At 35.3% G+C, this 19111-nt stretch overlaps 1 protein-coding gene across 5 annotated transcripts; it reads left to right on the top strand.

Moving 5' to 3' along the window:
- The first annotated feature begins 571 nt into the window (after nucleotides 1–571).
- LOC105320085 (protein Son) lies at nucleotides 572–18003 on the top strand. Of its 5 annotated transcripts, XM_034475659.2 has the most exons (15): nucleotides 572–691; nucleotides 1876–3320; nucleotides 6739–6964; nucleotides 7656–7748; nucleotides 7866–8105; nucleotides 9588–9682; nucleotides 10218–10372; nucleotides 10649–10963; nucleotides 12100–12210; nucleotides 12421–12543; nucleotides 14176–14292; nucleotides 14562–14709; nucleotides 15951–16022; nucleotides 16276–16391; nucleotides 16913–18003. In XM_034475659.2, exons 2-15 carry the CDS (start codon nucleotides 2015–2017, stop codon nucleotides 17036–17038), a joined length of 3243 nt encoding a protein of 1080 aa, XP_034331550.2. In that variant the 5' UTR covers nucleotides 572–691; nucleotides 1876–2014; the 3' UTR covers nucleotides 17039–18003. The 5 variants fall into 5 exon arrangements, with proteins under 5 accessions (XP_034331550.2, XP_034331551.2, XP_034331554.2 ...); XM_034475660.2 differs by lacking the exon at nucleotides 14176–14292; XM_034475663.2 differs by lacking the exons at nucleotides 14562–14709; nucleotides 15951–16022; nucleotides 16276–16391; nucleotides 16913–18003 and having other exon boundaries at nucleotides 13708–14486.
- The last annotated feature ends 1108 nt before the right edge of the window (nucleotides 18004–19111 follow it).

Raw genomic sequence — 19111 nt, 5'->3', positions numbered from 1 at the left:
ACGGCATGTTTATATTTAAGCTACATGCCCACAGAAAGTGAAAGCTAGGAGACTTGTGTAAGCAAAATGATTGGAAATCTCTCATTCTTATTATTTTTTAAAAATGTTTTTTAGTATGTATTTAAAAATATTATTTAATTGTGTAGTAGAGTGGCCACTTAAAGTGACCACAAATACCAATCGAACACAACACACGTAGATGGTTTTTCATTATCATCAGTGGATTTTTTCTTTCATTCTGAGTAAACGTAATCCTTAATGAAGGTCAAGTAAAAAGTAGATATATGATTGAGTTGTGGATGTCTTAATGAGTTTTGTTTGATCTGAATGGATAAATATTATTAAAGAATAGGCCAACTTTGAATGCATTGTAATGAATTGAATTTTAAAAGTGTATAATTTTACATCCCATATTTTAATCAAAGCTCTAAATATTTTAATTTGTATAGGCTCAAAATTAAGCTATATCAAGTTCAAACCTAAAACCAAATATTATATTCTCTTTTTCACATTCTTATTTTCAAATTTACAATAAAGATGTAGGTGGGGCTTTCAGGGTCTTTTTGGGTATATAAACCAGAAGTGTTATTTCTTCACTTCCGGTGTTTGATGAAATGAGAAACGGACAGGCGATGATCATTTCATCGAGTATTGAACCTAGTCTCCTTTTAAGAGATGTAACGTTGTAAAGGTAATGTTACATGTTATTGACTCTATGCAAAGAATTAGCATTCAAAAGTTACGAGTGTCATTTTCCTTATGTGCATTGTTTTCCGAATTTTCTCGGATGTATTAATGGAAAGAAAGATTTATTTTAATTGATTGCATTTTTCTTACAACATTGTAACCGCTTTGTTTAAATGTATACAATAAGAAAGGGGGTCGAAACGCGTTTAGAACAATCAGTGACTTACATGTTTATTTTAATTTTGTAAAAGCTTTAGGCTATGATGATGATTAGCACACATCTATTTTTAACATAAGTTATGGCGGTGTACATGCATGGAGACGGTGAGCACAGCTAAAAGAAGTTGAACACAGAATAAACAGCCCAAACTGATGTTAAATTGCCATTTTATAATTATTTATTAACAGATTATAATCAAAACAGTTTTTGCAATTAAAAGTTCTATTAAAGGTTAAATCACTTTTAAACATTGCGATAAACAAACACAAGAACAGTACGTAGTACTGAAGAACAGCAGTGAGAATTTTATTTAATGATGATAGCCAGTGCTGTACCAAGAAAAAAAAAATGTCAAAAGCTTATTCTGGTGTATTATTTAAGCACCCTTAGATCGTAAAGAATTTTTTTGAAAAAAGTGTGAATTACTTTCGGCAAAATACGGTACTTTCATTTTCAGTACATATGCAAAAGTTAAAAAGTCACTTGCCCACGGGCAAGTCTCTACCAAATTTTTGCTTTCCCGATCGGATAAATCACTTGCCCCGGGGGTCAGGCAATCGGATTTGTCAGCCCCTGAGACTATAGGCTTATAGGAAAACTTCTAACCAAAAGTTGTTGCATTTGGTATACATTAATCAGTGTGAATTTATATCAAAAATTACCAAATCCAACATTTTCATTTTTTGCACCTTGAATTTATATCCCATTTGGGCTATTATATCCCAAACAGGCTATTATCTCCCATTTGGGCAATTGGTCCCAACCTGTTTTAAAGAATACATACACTGGCAAACTTATAAAAGTTATGCATATGTTAAGCAACATTATACTGTGAAAATGCATGCCATTTCATTAGACCCATGAAAATTGATATTCACCAATGATAATGATCAAAACAGGTATCTTTCTGGGTGTGTACCTTTTCTCTGTGTAAATAAAGTAATTCTCTGATATTATGATTTTTGTAGGATGTCTAGCATTCATATGATGGATCAAAAAGTGGATGCATACATGACATGAAATTTTAGGAAAAGATGGACTAACCTGTACACATTATTACAAGGGAAAGATGCTAAATTGGTCATAGTTTTATAAAACCCCTTCACTATGACCAGTTTGAACACAGATGCTGTGAAGGTCCAAGAAGATTCTAAGGACCGCAGGTCTGTGTCCGAGGATAGAGAGAAGAAGCACCACAAACATAAGAAGGAGAAAAAGAAAGACAAGAAAAAGGAGAAGAAAAAACACAAACACAAGCATAAAGACCGGGAGAAGGACCGTGAGAAGTCTAAAGGAGATGGGAGGAAGAACAAGGGCAGCTCCCCAAGGGAAGGTTCAATGGACAGTGACGATTTGTTAGAAGTTTTGGAGAAAAAGAAAGTACAGCTATTGGACATGAAAGAAGACCTCAAGGAAAAGACTTTGGGTTCTAAATTGAAAATAGAAAAGGATCTCCTGGGTATATGTGCTAAAGATACCACTGATAGTGTTCATAGGGATGGGAAATTAGAAAATAATGTTGAAATGGAGGTGGACATGAATGATCTCCCTTTGAAGGTAGATACTGATATACCATTGCCTGAATCTCTAAAGGATATCCCTATTCCTGCGTCACCTGGAAATTCAAAATCAGACAGCAATGATAGTAAAACATCAGGAAAGAGTGTGAAGAAGAAGATTGAAGGGAGTTCAGTGGCCACAGATACAGCAGTCATTGAGATAGAAAAAGTTCCCTTACCTCCCCCTCAACAACTAGACAGCATTCCAATCCCAAATCAACTCAACCCACCCAAGCCAAAGGCCACTGCAGAGAAGTCTGGAGTCGGGAAGCCAATCCCTGAAGTGAAACCCATCCCGGAGCCCGTCCCACCCCCAGGAAAACCTTCAATCAACATCCTAACTCCAAACAACTTCCAAGCAAGCATACGAGAGTCAATGCTAAGGGAAGTAGGGAAAGCTGAAACAGGGCTCCCTCAAGATATTGTGGATGATTTTTTCAAGGATTTCTTGGCTTCCAAAATGAAGCAAATTGAGTCGGAGTACATGTACAAGTTGATGACAAAGCAGTTAAGCATGGAAGATGAGAAAAAATCATCGGATGGTGTGGCCAGTTCTGTGGAAGAGATGAACAAACTCCTCGATGAAGAGCTATCAACCATTGCCACAGCCACCCAGCAGAATGATAAGAAGAAATCAAAGTGGGACTCCAAAGAAAAACCCAGCTCCAGTGTCAGTAATCAGACCGAGACTGGGGAAGGGAAATCCAGTGACGAGGCCCAGAACAAGCCCCGAGTGGAAGTACAGATCGGAACCAAGAGAGGAGGCAAGCTCCAAATGGAGTTTAAAATCACCAAGACAAGTGCTGACATGATCTCTTCAGGAGAGATGGTCAGAGCAAAGGATCTGGAAGATGGTAAGTTCATGTGTAAGTGAGGCAAAACTAGGAAAAGATCATGGCTCATACTTTTTTCATACATGTATGCCCTATTTTCTATCAAATTTTTTTTAAAAATAATTTTTGGTTGAACATTTTTTTTGGTCGAATAACCTTGGGGAGGTGAGTTAAAAATGACGTTTAGTACTAACAATTTGTCCTGTCCACTGGATTATCTAGTTTAAATTTAAAAAGTTTGATAAATCATACAAGAGAACTTGTTTTTAATTGATTTTTATGTTGATAAAGTGTTTGACTGATTCTGTTTATATATGTATGTATGGTACTAAATCATTGACATTAGAGTTTTTAGAAACATTGTTTTTAGCTCACCTGAGCTGAAAGCTCAAGTGAGCTATTCTGATCACATTTTGTCCGTCGTCGGTCCGTCTGTAAACTTTTTACATTTTGAACTTCTTCTCTACAACCGCTTATCCAATTTCAACCAAATTTGGCACAAAGCATCCTTATGGGAGGGCGAATATATATTGCAGAAATAAAAGTTTGATCTGTATTCAAAGCGGAGAAAACCTTGAAACTGTAGAAAAAGTGGGGTGCATTTTTAAAAATCTTCTTCTCAAGAACTACAGAGGCAAATTCAACCTAGTTTAGCATAAATTATCCTTATGGGAAGGAAAATATAAATTGCAAAAATTAAGTGGTAATTCTGTTTCAAATCTGAGTTATTACGAAAATAATAATAAAGGAAATGCGTGTTTCAATCAGTTTAATAGCTTCGGGTTCAGCATCCGGTAAAATGATTCCATACTTCTAAAACGAGGTTCTTTGTTTAAAGCAGCCATGACATTATACGAAAAAGGGTCGATCTGACTATGATGAATTTGCTTATTGTGCAACAGTTCGCGTATGAAGGGAAATTTTGAAACATACAAAATATATTGGTGCCGATTTTGTGAAGTAAATTGAGGCTAAATATTTCAATGCGTTGACAGTTTTCACACATGACGTTGGTGTTAGCTTGTTCTGATTTTCGTTTCGTTCTCATTATGCTTTGTAACCTGGAAACTATCGTCTGTATTTCGTGATTTTTACGTATCAAATCAAACAGAGACTTCGGTAAATCAAACAGTTAACTGTTTACCTGCGCAAATTAAGCAAAATCGAATGTAGGGGTACTGAAATACAATTCATTCTATCGGTAATTCGGCATTATCTTTTGCGTAATGGTACATGTAGATTAATGCAATAGGTTTTTTTGAGATGAGTTTATTCAGTTTAAATAGAGTTTGATATCGCTGACGGAAATATGTAGGTATATACATGTATATATATGATTCATTTCGAAAAAATAAATTGTGTTCTTTATTTGTTATACATGTAGTGCATGTTTCTTGTGTTTAATTGTTTACAATTTCTATTTACTAACCATATTTGAGTGTTAAGCTTCGAATTATAAGCAAGATACAGAGATTTGCTCACAATTCTATGTTTGTACACAGATCTTAAAAACTAAAGCTTAAAAAAGTAAAAAATTTGTCAATATTTATTAAGAAAATTTTCAAAGTCTGTTCTTCCAGAAACCAACTTTAACAACTTATTGTATTGTAAACTTAACCTTTTTAGCTCACCTGAGGGTGGGGCCACAATGGGGGGGTCGAAGTTTAACAAATGAATATATAGAGTAAATCTTTAAAAATCTTCTCCTCAGAAACTAATCAGCCAGGAAAGCTGAAACTTGTGTGAAAGCATCATCAGGTAATGTAGATACAAATTTGTGAAAATCATGATCCCCGGAGGTAGGGTGGGGCCACAATGAAGGATCGAAGTTTTACATAGGAATATATAGAATAAATCTTTAAAAATCTTCTTCTCAGAAACTAATCGGCCAGGAAAGCTGACACTTGTGTGGAAGGATCCTCAGGTAGTGTAGATTCAAAGTTGTGAAAATCATGACCCCCGGGGTACGGTGAGGCCACAACCTTTTTAGCTCACCTGAGGGTGGGGCCACAATGGGGGGTCGAAGTTTAACAAATGAATATATAGAGTAAATCTTTAAAAATCTTCTCCTCAGAAACTAATCAGCCAGGAAAGCTGAAACTTGTGTGAAAGCATCATCAGGTAATGTAGATACAAATTTGTGAAAATCATGATCCCCAGAGGTAGGGTGGGGCCACAATGAAGGATCGAAGTTTTACATAGGAATATATAGAATAAATCTTTAAAAATCTTCTTCTCAGAAACTAATCGGCCAGGAAAGCTGACACTTGTGTGGAAGGATCCTCAGGTAGTGTAGATTCAAAGTTGTGAAAATCATGACCCCCGGGGTACGGTGAGGCCACAATGGGGGATCGAAGTTTAACATAGGAATATATAGAGTAAATCTTTAAAAATCTTCTTCTCAGAAACTAATCAGCCGGCAATGCTGAAACTTCTTCGGAAGCATCCTCAGGTAGTGTTGATTCAAAGTTGTGAAAATAATAACCCCTGGGGGTAGAATGGGGCCACAATGGGGGGTCGAAGTTTAACATATGATTATATAAATTATTAGAGTAAATCTTTAAAAATCTTCTTCTCAGAAACTAATTAGCCAGGAAAGCTGAAACTTGTGTGGAAGCATCCTCAGGTAGTGTAGATTCAAATTTGTGAAAATCATAACCCTGGTGGTAGGTTTGGGCCACAATGGGAGGTCGATGTTTTACATAGGAATAAACAGAGTAAATCTTTAAAAATCTTCTTCTCAGAAACTAATCAGCCAGGAAAGCTGAAACTTGTGTAAAAGCATCCTCAGGTAGTGTAGATTCATAGTTGTGAAAATCATGATCCCCAGGGGTAGGGTGGGGCCACAATGGGGGGTCAAAATTTAACAAAGGAATATATAGGATAAATCTTTAAAAATCTTCTCAGAAACTAATCAGCCAGATGTTTCTTTATAATTGTTAAGACTTTGGCCCCAGGACAATTCTTTGGCCTCCCGAGAAGGTTCAGAGTTTGATGTACGTTTATATCTAATATATAAACTATTGTTAAGGATCATTTTGAGAACTGCAATACTCAACATATGATATGACTATAAAATCATCTTGTTAGAAAAGGGACTAATGATTATAAACATAAGAATATCCAGGGGAAAATGGATTTTATTTATACAGGATCTACATGTATTATTGTACATTGTCCAGATAGTTTGTATTATGACTCCATTAAGCTGATTTTATCATACCTATTGTTCCTCAGGTGAGCGATGTGGCCCATGGGCCTCTTGTTTGATAATAATCTTGCAATGTTGCTTTTGTTTGGAAAAGAAGAAAATAAACTCACTGAATTCATAAGGTTTGCAAATTGAAAATGAATGATATTTATTAGAGTTTATTTGACAGTGTACAAGTATATTGTGTTCCTGTAAGCAACACTTGAATGTTGCAATTGATGGTTGCAGGCGAAGTCTCATCCTCATCTGACGATGATTCCGACTCGGAGGATAGTGAGGAGAATGGGGAGGTCTCAGAAACTGGGTCACTGTCCAGCTCAGACAAAGACTCCAAACCTCAGAAGAAGAAAAGGAAGAAGAAAGAAAAGAAGAGGAAGAAAAAGAAACACAAGAGCAAAGACCCGGAGAGTGATTCAAGGGGCAAGCGCAAACATTCCCACAGATCAAGGTCAAGGTCAGTGCCTCAGTGAGCCGCTGTTTGAGGCTGTATTCAAAGTTTTGTAGTTTTAACGTGAATGTGTTATGACATAGAATCCAGAAATTTGGATTCAGTGCAACTCATGGTGACAAAGTGTTTGATTTGATGCCCTGATAGGATTTCAGTTCTGGCAGTTTGATGTTTCAGTTCTTCAAAATTACATGTACATGTATTTCCCTTATACAATTATACTGAAATGGCTGCAAATGGGAGAAAGGTGGTATATGGATGCTTCAGTTTTTTAACCAAATTAGGAAAACGAAACAACAGCTGTGTATACAGTGTCCCTCATGCACTTTTAATTATTTGAAGATGTTTATCGCAGAGTTAAGATTTTATATATATTTGTTATTTATTTATTTTAAGTAAATTCTCTTTTTCGTAATGGGAAATGTGTAGTGACTGTTAAAAAATGAATTGAATAAAACAAAATCTGAACCAAATAATTGAACAAAATTAAAATAAATCAAGCAAACTGACTATCAGCTATTAAACCATCTAAACAAAGGAGACACTTCATATGTGCATTTGAAACATGCAATTAATTGATAGGTACTTGTATTCAGACTTTTGTTTTGGCATTTTAGAAAGATAATCAATACAATCATAAAAATAATTTGGTCTTTATTTACATTTTGTCTGATTTACTCCTGATTTTGTCATGTAGGTCACCAAAGAGAAGGAGATCATCAAGGTCAAGGTCACGATCTAGAGAACAACCTTCCAATTCTAAATTTATCTATGATGCATATCAATACAGGTAGGCTACACACTGGGACATTGAAATGTTTGTCTTACTGCAGAATATAAATAAATCAATTGAAAGCTACTTGAATAAGCGGCATTAGCAATGATGATTCTCTGCTTATTTTATCAGGGACAAAGTGCGTGACAGGTATGAAAGAGACAGGGATAGACACCACAATGACCGAGATCGTAGCCGAGATAGGAGAAGGGTCAGTGAGCGTGATTCACGGGATGACAGAGACCGCCATAGTAGGAGGTCAAAGTCCAAATCCAGGTCCCCTACAAGGTCAAAATCCAAAGACAGGCCATTCCGTGTGTCAGCCGATCTCAGGGTGAAGATAGACAAAGCCAAATTACGGGAAATCGCAATGTAGGTATCAGCAGAAAAAGTTAATGCATCATGAAGTTGTAATGATTATGTAGATGCAATTAATTTATAATATTCTCAACCACATTTTACAGTGTACATAAGTTAGAAACCTTGGCTGAACACGAGATAAAATTTCGGCCTTACCGTATATTCTCGCCTATAAGTATTGTTCACCTATAAGTTGGTTGCCATTTTTCAGGTTCATTTACAAGATTTTGCCATTGACCCTCTTATAAGTCGGGTAATATTTTCTGGATAATCAGTCTACAGATTGTCAATCAAATAAGCCCATTTTATCAAGCATTACTATATTCTAGCTAAAAAAATATTGGTGTTTGACCCCTCTGTTGTCATTTGTAGATGCAATGCATTTTAAGTGTTGGTGTTAAGACATCTACTTTCGATTTTGGACGCCATATTTTTTTTTTTATACACTAATGAAAACTTGTCAAAGCTTTAAAAATATTTTAAATACTATTGAAAATAAAATGATAGTGATTTTGATCCCCTACTGACTGATTAAGATGGTATAGCCCCTTTTAAAAGTGGTGTGTTAGCTTGTGTTGTTTTAGGTGACATGCCACCTACAGACACCAATATAGCTATTATCACCTCATGCAGGTGTAATTAATTATGAATAATTATAAAACGATCTTTATTTTTTTAAAACAGACCAGCAATTATTCTGGTGTTTAATTTTTAAGTATTAAACAGAAATTGCTGTTCTGTAATCCAACTAGATCGCTTTTAGACGCCATGTTTTTTAAGAGTTTTCTGTAAACAGAGTTATCTTTCTTGAAGTTTGTAACTTACGATTTTGGACGCCATTCTATTTTTTAAACACTCAATACAACTTGATTATAGCTCAAAAACTATTTTAGATGCTACTGGAAATAAAATGACAGTGATTTTATCCCCTTCTGACTGATTAGGGTTGGTAATTAGCCTCTTAAACTCAGTGTTGGCTTGTGTTGTTTTAAGTACAGTTATACCTACAGCTATTATCACCTCAGGCGTAAATAATTGCCTGTTTAAATAAAAAATACTTTAAAAAAACTTTTTCATATTTTTAAGAAATACAGTTGAAACTTTCAATGTATTTATTAATGTGTTTATCTTTTAGTAATTAAAAAATGAACATGTCAAGTATAGGGATCGCAAGTCAAAAGTTGGAAGCAAAATGGCACCCAAAAACGAAGTTTTACTCAGTGGAAAAATTATCTGATTGTATGTCATGCCTATAAGTCGGACCCCTACTTTTCATTCAAATTTCTACTCCCAAAATACCGACTTATAAGCGAGTATATACGGTACTGTTGATTAAACAAGAACATATTTTATTTAACCTTTTAAAATAAAAGATGCGTGCACAGACATTTAATTGCGCCAATATATTGGCACTTGCATTTGTGCTAAAATACATATGCCCCAGATTTTCTCATTTTACAGTATCTAAATATATGGATTTATTCATCTTTGTAGTAAAAATGCCATTGCTATGGCAAAGTCTGGACAAGTGGCAAGCTCTGACCTGGCAGCCATCAAATCGGGCGGCAAGTCTATTGATGAGCTTACAGGTATGTGCCTGGGCAGGGATAAGAACTCAGTGCATTTATAGTTCACATGTACTCATCTTGGCTTAAAGAATTTCACAGAGGCCTAAATCCACAAGAGTTAGAATTCCCAAATTTTCCATTTTAATATTTTAGCCACTGTTGAAATTTATATTCTTTTAAAATTGATATATATTACCTTCTCATGTTTTAATTTTAATTTTTATTTTTTTAGTTTTAATTATTTTATACAATGATAAAATAGAAATAGTGTGGAATCATTGAAATTTGTGAGAGCTTATTTTCAAAAAACAACCTGTAGGTTTTTTGGGACATAATTCCATGGATTTGCCTCTGTAAAAAAAAGAATGAAGGCTGTCTCATAATACAGTTGGGATGCTAATGCATGGGTAATGTGTTAAAGTTAACAGAAAATGAAGTTACCACAAATGTTAATCTTTCCATATTACATGTTTATTTACAGATATCTTACCAAAAGAAAAATTAGTGTATTATTTTTCTTTCATATTTTTTCTTCTTTTTTTTTTAATGTATGAAGATTTCTGTAAGAGGATTTCTTCCAAGTCCAAGAACAGAATGGAGAGTTCCTCCTCATCGGAGGACGAGATGGTTCAGGAGAAGAGTGAGGAGGACGAATTCATCCATCACCCGTTCAAAGTCAAGGACAACAGCAGCATTATTCTGAATATCAGGGTATGTGGCCATGCCATACAGCAGCTTATTTTGGAAGATGATAGGTTCTGCTTATTTTTTTGGATGTTAAAACCAAATATAAATGTGTATAGTGTAAAACTTTGAAATTCAATAATCCAAACATCTAAAGTATTTATTAAATGTTATGCTCCCTCAAATGATTGGTACTGTTTCACCTAATACATCGTGAGGAAGGTTTTTTTTGGTAGATCAAAAATGTTTGTCACATTTTTGAAAATTTTCTCTGGCTTTGAATTTTTTCTTTGTCTTATTCAGGATGCAAAGCCTCTTCCAACCAGAACACCAGCAGAAAAGCTACAGGAGTCGGCTACTCTGCGATTACAGTTCCCTGTGTCCAGCGGTAGCACCCACCGCATGAAGGAGTCGGAGTGGGTACCGGTGGAGAAGACTACCGCCACTGCTACCGCGACAACCACAGCTCCAGTCACCACGACCATCTCCAACACAACCACTGCAGACTCCGTCCTCATGCCTCCCCCACCCATACCTTCCCCTGCACTACTCTCAACCAGTGCTGCCCCCACCCCAGTGAGGCCAGAAGACAGGGTTTTCCCAGAGGTTCCTCAAGGGGTGGGTAGACTTTCTGTCACTGACTGCTGACATTGTGTGGTTTTATACATCTTCGCTAGCCAAGGGTTTTCGGTCCACTTTGCTCCCCATAAACCCTTGGCGGATTTCATTACGAAAACTCGGTGATGTGGTGGCGCTATCTAGTGAGCAACTTGAGTTGCGCCCCTTGCATATTTACATTTTAATCGAATTAAACAACGGGTTTTATATACACTACGGCATTAATATAACTTGAAAACATGTTGACTACCGAATATCGGAACATAATTAACGATGCTATTAAATACGAATTAAGTTATAACCATGGGAAAGCACGGAATGTTTTATTCGTAGTGTTTTGTAAGGATCTGTACCGGGAGTGAAAAAGTCGCCGAATTATATGAAAGCTTTTATGTCATAAAACCAGGTATCGTTGTCGTGAATAATGTGAACCAAACAAATAAGATAAAACAGAGCTCATTGAACCTTTAAAAGCAATAACCATAAGCAGGAACGAATATACTAACAGGATTGGCAACTTCTACATTCGCCATGTTTACTTCCCATGCATTTACGCGAGCCTTGACAAGTTTGCAGAACTACGTATAATCCCAGTAAAATATATAGGTTTTTAAAGCGATCTGGTTAGACCATCGTTGGGGAGGCACTGTACTCGAGAACTTGTGCCTCAACTTGTTAAAAGCACCGAAAGTTTTACCAAAGATCACACATGTGTTTTCTTTTAAAGTTTATATTTACAAGCACTGCGATTGGATCAGCTACTCGCAGCTGCAGCCAATCATAAAACGGAGCTTGTCACTGAGTTTTCGTAATGAAATCCACCAAGGGTTTATGGGGAGCAAAGTGGACCGAAAACCCTTGGCTGGCGAAGATGGGTTTTATATGGTCTGGCCAGGATCATTAATTTTTGTCTTTCTGCTAAACTGCAGAGTTATTCTAAATCTGTGTTTTTTTTAGAGTCAACTTCATATAGAATTTTTATGGTTTATTTTTTTTTTAAATAAATGTTGTATTTGTCTTCAGCAGACTTAAAAACTTGTACATTATTTGTCATAAAACTCTGATGCTGTGTATGTTTTATTTGATCTAATTGACTCTACAATCCTATCAATAAATTGTTGAATACAATTTTTCAGTCCATTGATATTGGGGCTATCATATCAGAAAGACTGAGTGCTTTCAAGAAACTACAGGAGAACCCCAACGACATAGACGCTGTGATGGCACTGGGGAAAGTCCAGGAAAAGGTGCAGGCCATAGCATTATTACATCTCATTAACAAAAATTTTGATTTATGTTTCAAACTTTGAGAATTTTCAAGCTTATTCAATGTCAAGAATCTATTTAATTTTAAAGAAAATGTCAAGGGTATTTATACTGGTATTTGGGGACTGGTAAGGGAGATTGAATTAGGAATTAAAAAGAAACTTTTTAAATTTCAACAATCCTATTTGCAGGCTAGTCTGTGGGCTCAGTCCAAAAATCTTCCAGGCAAGTTCCTAGGAAGTACAGGTGCTCATATCATGTCACAAGAGGAGCTGATAGGACCAGACAAGAAACGACAGGCCTGGGCCAAAAGGGTAGGTGTACAATTTGTGTAGAAACCCACTTCTTGTAACTGACATGCTCTTTTTTGTTGCTCTTAGTTATTGGAAGAAACTTTATTTAATGTGTTCAGTTTGCATTTTATTTGCAAAAAAAAAAATGTTGGGAGGTACATGCAATAAGAATTTACTAAATTATGATTTGGACAGCTATTCATATGTGGAAAGGTTTACCTTTTGATGTAGGGTAAGAAAATATATCAAAGACTTGTTTCAAATACATTGGCTTATATAGCACAAAGCTTTTGATGACTTTTTTTTTTTTAAATAAAAACACAAAATTTAACTTCAAAATTTGGAGATGAAAGTCTGGAACTTCAGAGAAAATTATACAACAGAGGGGATAGCATGTTAAAGCTGACAAAACTGAAGCAACAAAGAGCATGTCTGATACAGTGGTACTGTTTACTTCCAGGGATACCCAGACAGACTAGTGTACCACCGGTGTACACAGAAGATGTTGGCTGTAGTAGAAGATAAATGTCTCCGGTCTCCTTGGTGCATGCTGGCCCTCTCATAGAAATTCGTCCAAATTTTTATTTTATTTTTTTAACAGAAAAATGAGTCTAAATTGAGAGACAAGGGGAAAATGGAAATGTCAAAAAGAAATTTTGAACATAGTTTAAGGATAATTCTCATTGTTTGTGGTAGTCGCCATGTTGCACCTTGGAGGCCACCGTGTGTATCTGGATTCCAATGCCTCACACACTTGCCCTGTTTGTCTGTCCTTCTCTTGCAGGTGTTTCTTTTCTTCTCTCTGTTTTCCAAAAGCAAGACAATTGTGTGAGGCAAATCCCTTTTGTTTACTAAACAATGTGTATGAGTTAAGCTTTACTTTTTTCAATGAATGACAATTTTTGAGGGTGAGCAGTCTTTAATGGATTATGGAATAATAGAAGAAAATATTGGAAACTGATATAAGTAAACTGTTGTAAAGCTTAATATTCATACACAGAGAAAAAAATCCACTTGAAACTTGTTTTTCTTATGTGTGTAATATTGTCAGATACAGCTTCCAGACATAATGAATTACAAACGATGGCTAAAGAAGATCTGTGTGACAGAGAGTTCATTAATCACAGCCAGCATGTTTGTGTAGCTGTGTGTGACAACATTCACATGTGTGAGAACTTGTTTCAGGGACTTTAATCAAAAACACAATAGTTGACAGCCCTCCATGTTACACAGTTACCACTGGTAACCATGCTGCACTGGATTCCGATTGGCTGAACTGTGATTCAGCTACTAGCTACCGGCAATCTGATTGGATGGTTTTGTTATCAGGGTGGTAAGTTAACCTACCAGATGTAATTCAGTTTCAAACCTATGTGGAATTGGGTTTGTCTAAATGCAGGTTTGCTTTTTTTGTGGTTTGTTTATATTTTATACCTTGAACTGCTTGAGCAACTAGCATTTGTCATCATTTGAGCAGTATTCATGTATCCTTGTCAAGAATAGATAAAGAAAAAAAGGTGATACCATGTCTGTCAGCCATACACAGCCCCCTCCCCCCATAAAAACAAAACAAACAAAAATTGCAGACATGGTATTAAGGTTATGCCTTTATGAGCTGGAAGTTTGTAATTCCAGTTATATTGTACATTGTAGAAACGGAAACTGAAAACTAGGGGTAAACAGAAAGGGTTCAAGCAAAAGTATTCCATAGAAGTTGTTAAAAAAATTATCTACAGAAGTCTGAATCGCAGATACTATAAACCCCTGAAGGTACTGTGATCAAGTTCCAGAGATCCTCAAATGTTTTTTTAAGAAATAAGTTTTGCTTGAATCAGAAATTAGAAATTGGCATGCTCTTTAGATGTTTGTGTTAGGAGAAGTAGGTTACAGCTAGTCAGCTTTTTACATCTGAAAAGTTGAGTTATAACAAGCAAGTGAAAGTCAACTTGATCACAGATACCATGAGAACGTTAGACTGGTGTTTATTTTACCCCCGTGACCTTGTTGTGCTTGCTCTGACTGTCTGTGGGTGTTTACAGGACCAGTTTGTCCGGGCTGCCCCCGTCCAGAGCGGGATAGGGATGGCTCTCCTCCAGAAGATGGGCTGGAAGCAGGGGGAGGGGTTGGGCAAGAACAACGAGGGCTCAGTGGAACCGCTGGCCCTGGACTTCAAGACCGACAGGCGAGGTATGGACAGTCAATAACATTAAATGGGGAAATATTTAATATTTTATTAAGGTGGCTCGACACACCAATGCATTATTTGATGGATCGATGAAGAATTCTTTTTGAGAAATGATTATTCAAAAATGACACCTATATCGGCCTCTGATTATTTTATATGAATTTTTTTGTATTTTTTACAGAAACCGGAAATATCGTTTTAGCTGCGAACAAGATATATTAGAGCTAAAAATTTGTTATAAATTAATGCACAATACAATTATCTATAAATACATATCCAAAACGGCCAGATAAACTTTGAAATATTTTTGTAGAAAAATATTTATGAAAATGAAAAAAAAGGATTGTAGATATTTTTTAAATCTATGGATAAAAACTGCAGATAAACTGTTACTCGCATTTAACAATTGCTGTACAATCAAATTTCAACAAGAAATTGAAACCAAATAGTGAAATTAAAGTATAAATGGAAAATTTTAAAATCGAAACGATCCCGATTGTAATTAAAATGATCCCGAACGAAATCACATAAAGTTAGAATAAATCAGAATTTTGCAAAAATTTCAGGTTGTTTAGCTGTAAAATGGTTTCGTTATTTACATTTACTAACTTTATAATTTATATCAATAACTTAGAAAAAAATCTGCAGTTTATTTGAAAAATTTCAATTTTAAAATAATTCTGATCGGGATCAGTTTTTTTTTCAATCGGGATCGGTTCAAATTTGATAAATAGTAATTTTTCCAAAATTTTGCATTTTCATTTCAATTTCTTTGTAAAATATCATTGTTTAGTAAATAGTTTATGTTACTATATGTTATTTTTAAAATTGTATCCATAGATTAAAAAGATATTAAAGAATTACAATTTTGATTTTCAGAAATATTTTTTCAATTTAAAAATTAAACACTTGACCAAACGATCTTTGGCATGAATTTATTTGTAATTATATTACACATTAATTGACAACAAGTTTTAAGCTTAAATATATTCTGTTTGTCTGCAAAACAGTTTTTCCTATTTCACTGAAAAAATACAAAAAATTCGTATAAAATAACTGAAAGCCGATATTGATCTCTGTTTTGTGGAATCATGTTTCTAAAAAGATTCTCTATCGATCCATAAAATAAAATTTTGGTGTGTCGAGGAACCTTAATTACAAATTAATAAAATTCTGTATCTTTGTACACACCATACTTTGAATAATATCATAGGTTTATATGAATATAAAATAATCATTTCAGGTTTAACCTCCACTGGAGAACAAATGCCCAAGACCTTCAAAGGAAGTGCACCTGTTGTCAGAGACCTGTCAGGTGAGAGCGAGAGAGAGAGAGAGAGAGAGAGAGAGAGAGAGAGAGAGTTTTTTAAGACGTGATTTCAAGTGGGGAAATGGGAAGAATAGAGAAATTATGTCTTGAATATATAGTTAGAACAAAATTCTCAATTTATCAACAGCTGGTTCAGCTTTTTTTTTCTAAATTAGTCAATGATTGAATGGCATGTTGTTTAACGTTGTCTTTGGGTGTCTGTATTTAGATAATATACATTTCCCTCCCTGTCCTGTAGGTAAGCACCCTGTGTCTGCTCTAGTGGAGCTCTGTAACAGGAGGAAGTGGGGAGCCCCGGCGTTTGAACTGGTGCATGAGAGTGGGCCCGACCACAAGAAGAACTTCCTCTTCAAGGTACGGCAGCAATGTTATCTTTCCATTTCTCTACTTTCTTTCGTCATTTTTTAAGTTGATCAACATGGTGTACCATCATACATTTAATGCTACAATCTAAGCAGTATGATCAAATTCAATGGGTTTTATTTGGATTTAGAAAAAAGCAATTTGACATTTGTAAACTGTTTGGTGCCTGATTATTTTTTCATCATGCAAGGTTTCATTTAAAACTAATGTTATCTCTCTTTGCATTGACTAGTTACTAGGTGCCATCTACTAATGAATTTATGATGAGTAAAATGTGATATTGAGTCATTTTTAAATGGAATACATTGTACAATATTGTAAATTAATCTGACCAACAGTTAACAGTTTTGAGATACCAGTACTGGTTAGTATGACATAAAAGTACATGTTTATTATGTTAATGAGTTGCTTATTAGTGTCAAAACTAATTAAGATTTAAAAGGGGAGTGCTGTAAAATTAAGGGAATATCCATCAATGAAAATAACATTATTGTTACTATTTTGTCCAACAGGTGATAGTGAACAGGACAGAGTACCAGCCAACTATCGCCATGAATAACAAGAAGTCGGCCAAAGCCGCCGCCGCCACATGTTGTCTGCAGGAGCTGGGGCTGGTACCCAGGGACCCACCAAAGTGAGGCGTGATGTGGCTACTCTCATACTAATGCAGTATATGGCTACTTCAAAAGTGAAACGTTTTGTGGCTATCCTAAGAGTGAGGCATGATGTGGCTACCCTAAATTTGAGGATTAAGGTGGCTACCAAAAGAATGAGGTGGGATGTGACTATTCTGTCAGAGAACTCCATCTGGAAATAGAATGTAGCTGATTATTCAAATACAATATGTACCTCTAAGGTGCAGTTGTGTTTTTTTATGGATCATAGGAGTACTTGCAAGGTCATTTTGTTATACATAGAAAGTTTTTTTTTTTTTTGGCAGGCAAAAAAAACATTTCATTTTTTTTTTTTATACATATCAGTTTTTGTTGTAAAAGTTCAATGTTTCGAAGAAACTTGTGTGAAAAGAGAAATTGATCCCGATTCTGTTGTACTAAATGTGTGCTCTGTGTGTGGATGTATGTGTAACTATGTTTGGTCATCATTCAGTCAATGTGTGCACATGTAATTTACATGCACAGTGCATGGAGGTGAAATACTGTTATACCGATAGAATGTACAGTTGAAATACTCCATAGAATTTTAAATTTGTAAATTGTTATTTTTATCAAGCATAAAAACACATAATGACATGTCTTATGACATATACATGGTCATTATGTGTAGGTTGTACATGTAATGTTGATAAAATGCACTAAACTACATTTGTACGAATTTGTATTAATTTGTTTGCTGTATTTGTTTTGTGTTGTTTGTTTTTTCATGAGGTGAAGATTTTTAAAAACTTGATTTGAATGATTTAAAGTGAAAGTGTTTGTGCAGGACTTTAAGTATGAAATGTGATGGTTCTGGCTGTGTTTAGTACTCCTATTCAAGCTTCTTTTCCTTATTGCCTCACTTTGTTGATGAGATCGTGTTCTAAGAGTATGTATGTGTTTTACAGACGTGAATATCAGAATAAAGAAAAACACTGGATTTTAATTTGGACTGTGTTTTAATTGCTTGTTTTTAATTGATGCGGACAGGTGGATAATCTCATACCAGTAAACAACAATATATTGTGATATGCATAAGAAAGGCCTTGTGGATTTTAAATTCTATTTAAGATTTAACATTTTTTTTTATAAAATTATACTTTCATGTTAAATACTGAAATCTGATTGGTTTAGACACAGTTTATAATCCGTTCTATTACCCTCAGCCTTAGCAACACACTTTGCAACGGGTAACACAACGAATTGTTACATGCGCGTAAATTACGCGCCTACGGTTCGCCGTAAAATTAACTTCATTTGTAAAATTTTCTCTAAAATTAACACATTCAGTATAATAAAATAAATAGTGCCTGTTTGGGAGGGTAACTGTTGAAATTGACACCCCTCAAAAACCATTGTCAACCTCCGCTTCGCGTCGAATGACAATAATTTCCTCGGGGTGTCAATTTCAACAGTTACCCCCCCCCCCCAAGCAGGCACTATTTATATAATACTGCTTAATGTAATGTTTTTGGATCTTTTTGGTTTCTTTTTAATTACATTATAAAATTCTTGTCAAGACAACCATCTCTGTGAACTGTGTATCTCTTACCTCGCTTCTCCCACCTGAATTCTTGCCCCCACCCACTCCCAAATCCCAAATGCTAAGTATACTTAATCAAGATGAGAATTAGTCCATCAACCTCTGTGTTATTCACCCACGTGTTAGTTGAGTCCTCTCATGGCATGAGTGAGTGCTAACGTAAGTTCTCAACACGTGCGTGAATGCATTGCGCGTAATCTATGGCCTTGAAGAGTACGGTACTCTATACTCTTACTGCTGGATAATGAGTAGTTTATAAAAGAGATAGGGGGTATGACTTGAATTTTCGATTTCAAGTGAAAAGGTTGTCGCCAAAATTATACACATTTAAACTATTTTTTCTTAACAGCGTCATTGTGATGAATTATTTGACATTGAGATTTAATCAGTGAAACAGAATTATAAATATGAATATCGACAAAAAGTTCTTAGGTCTTCAATGAATAAAGTCAATATTTTTGACCGATTTCGTCGAAAATCATTTCTTGATCCTGCCATTATATCCAACATGTCAT

Source organism: Magallana gigas, chromosome 9, assembly GCF_963853765.1.
Source record: "Magallana gigas chromosome 9, xbMagGiga1.1, whole genome shotgun sequence".
Taxonomy (NCBI): domain Eukaryota; kingdom Metazoa; phylum Mollusca; class Bivalvia; order Ostreida; family Ostreidae; genus Magallana; species Magallana gigas.
Note: the sequence above shows the minus strand (reverse complement) of the source record. Positions and strands in the feature narration are given on the sequence as shown.

Excerpts from the sequence above, each read along its gene's own strand:
- LOC105320085 (XM_034475659.2), top strand. The coding sequence starts at position 2,015 with ATGACCAGTTTGAACACAGATGCTGTGAAGGTCCAAGAAGATTCTAAG. Across the intron at positions 6,965-7,655 it reads TCCCACAGATCAAGGTCAAG|GTCACCAAAGAGAAGGAGAT; the intron begins GTCAGTGCCTCA and ends TTTGTCATGTAG. Across the intron at positions 8,106-9,587 it reads AAATTACGGGAAATCGCAAT|TAAAAATGCCATTGCTATGG; the intron begins GTAGGTATCAGC and ends TCATCTTTGTAG.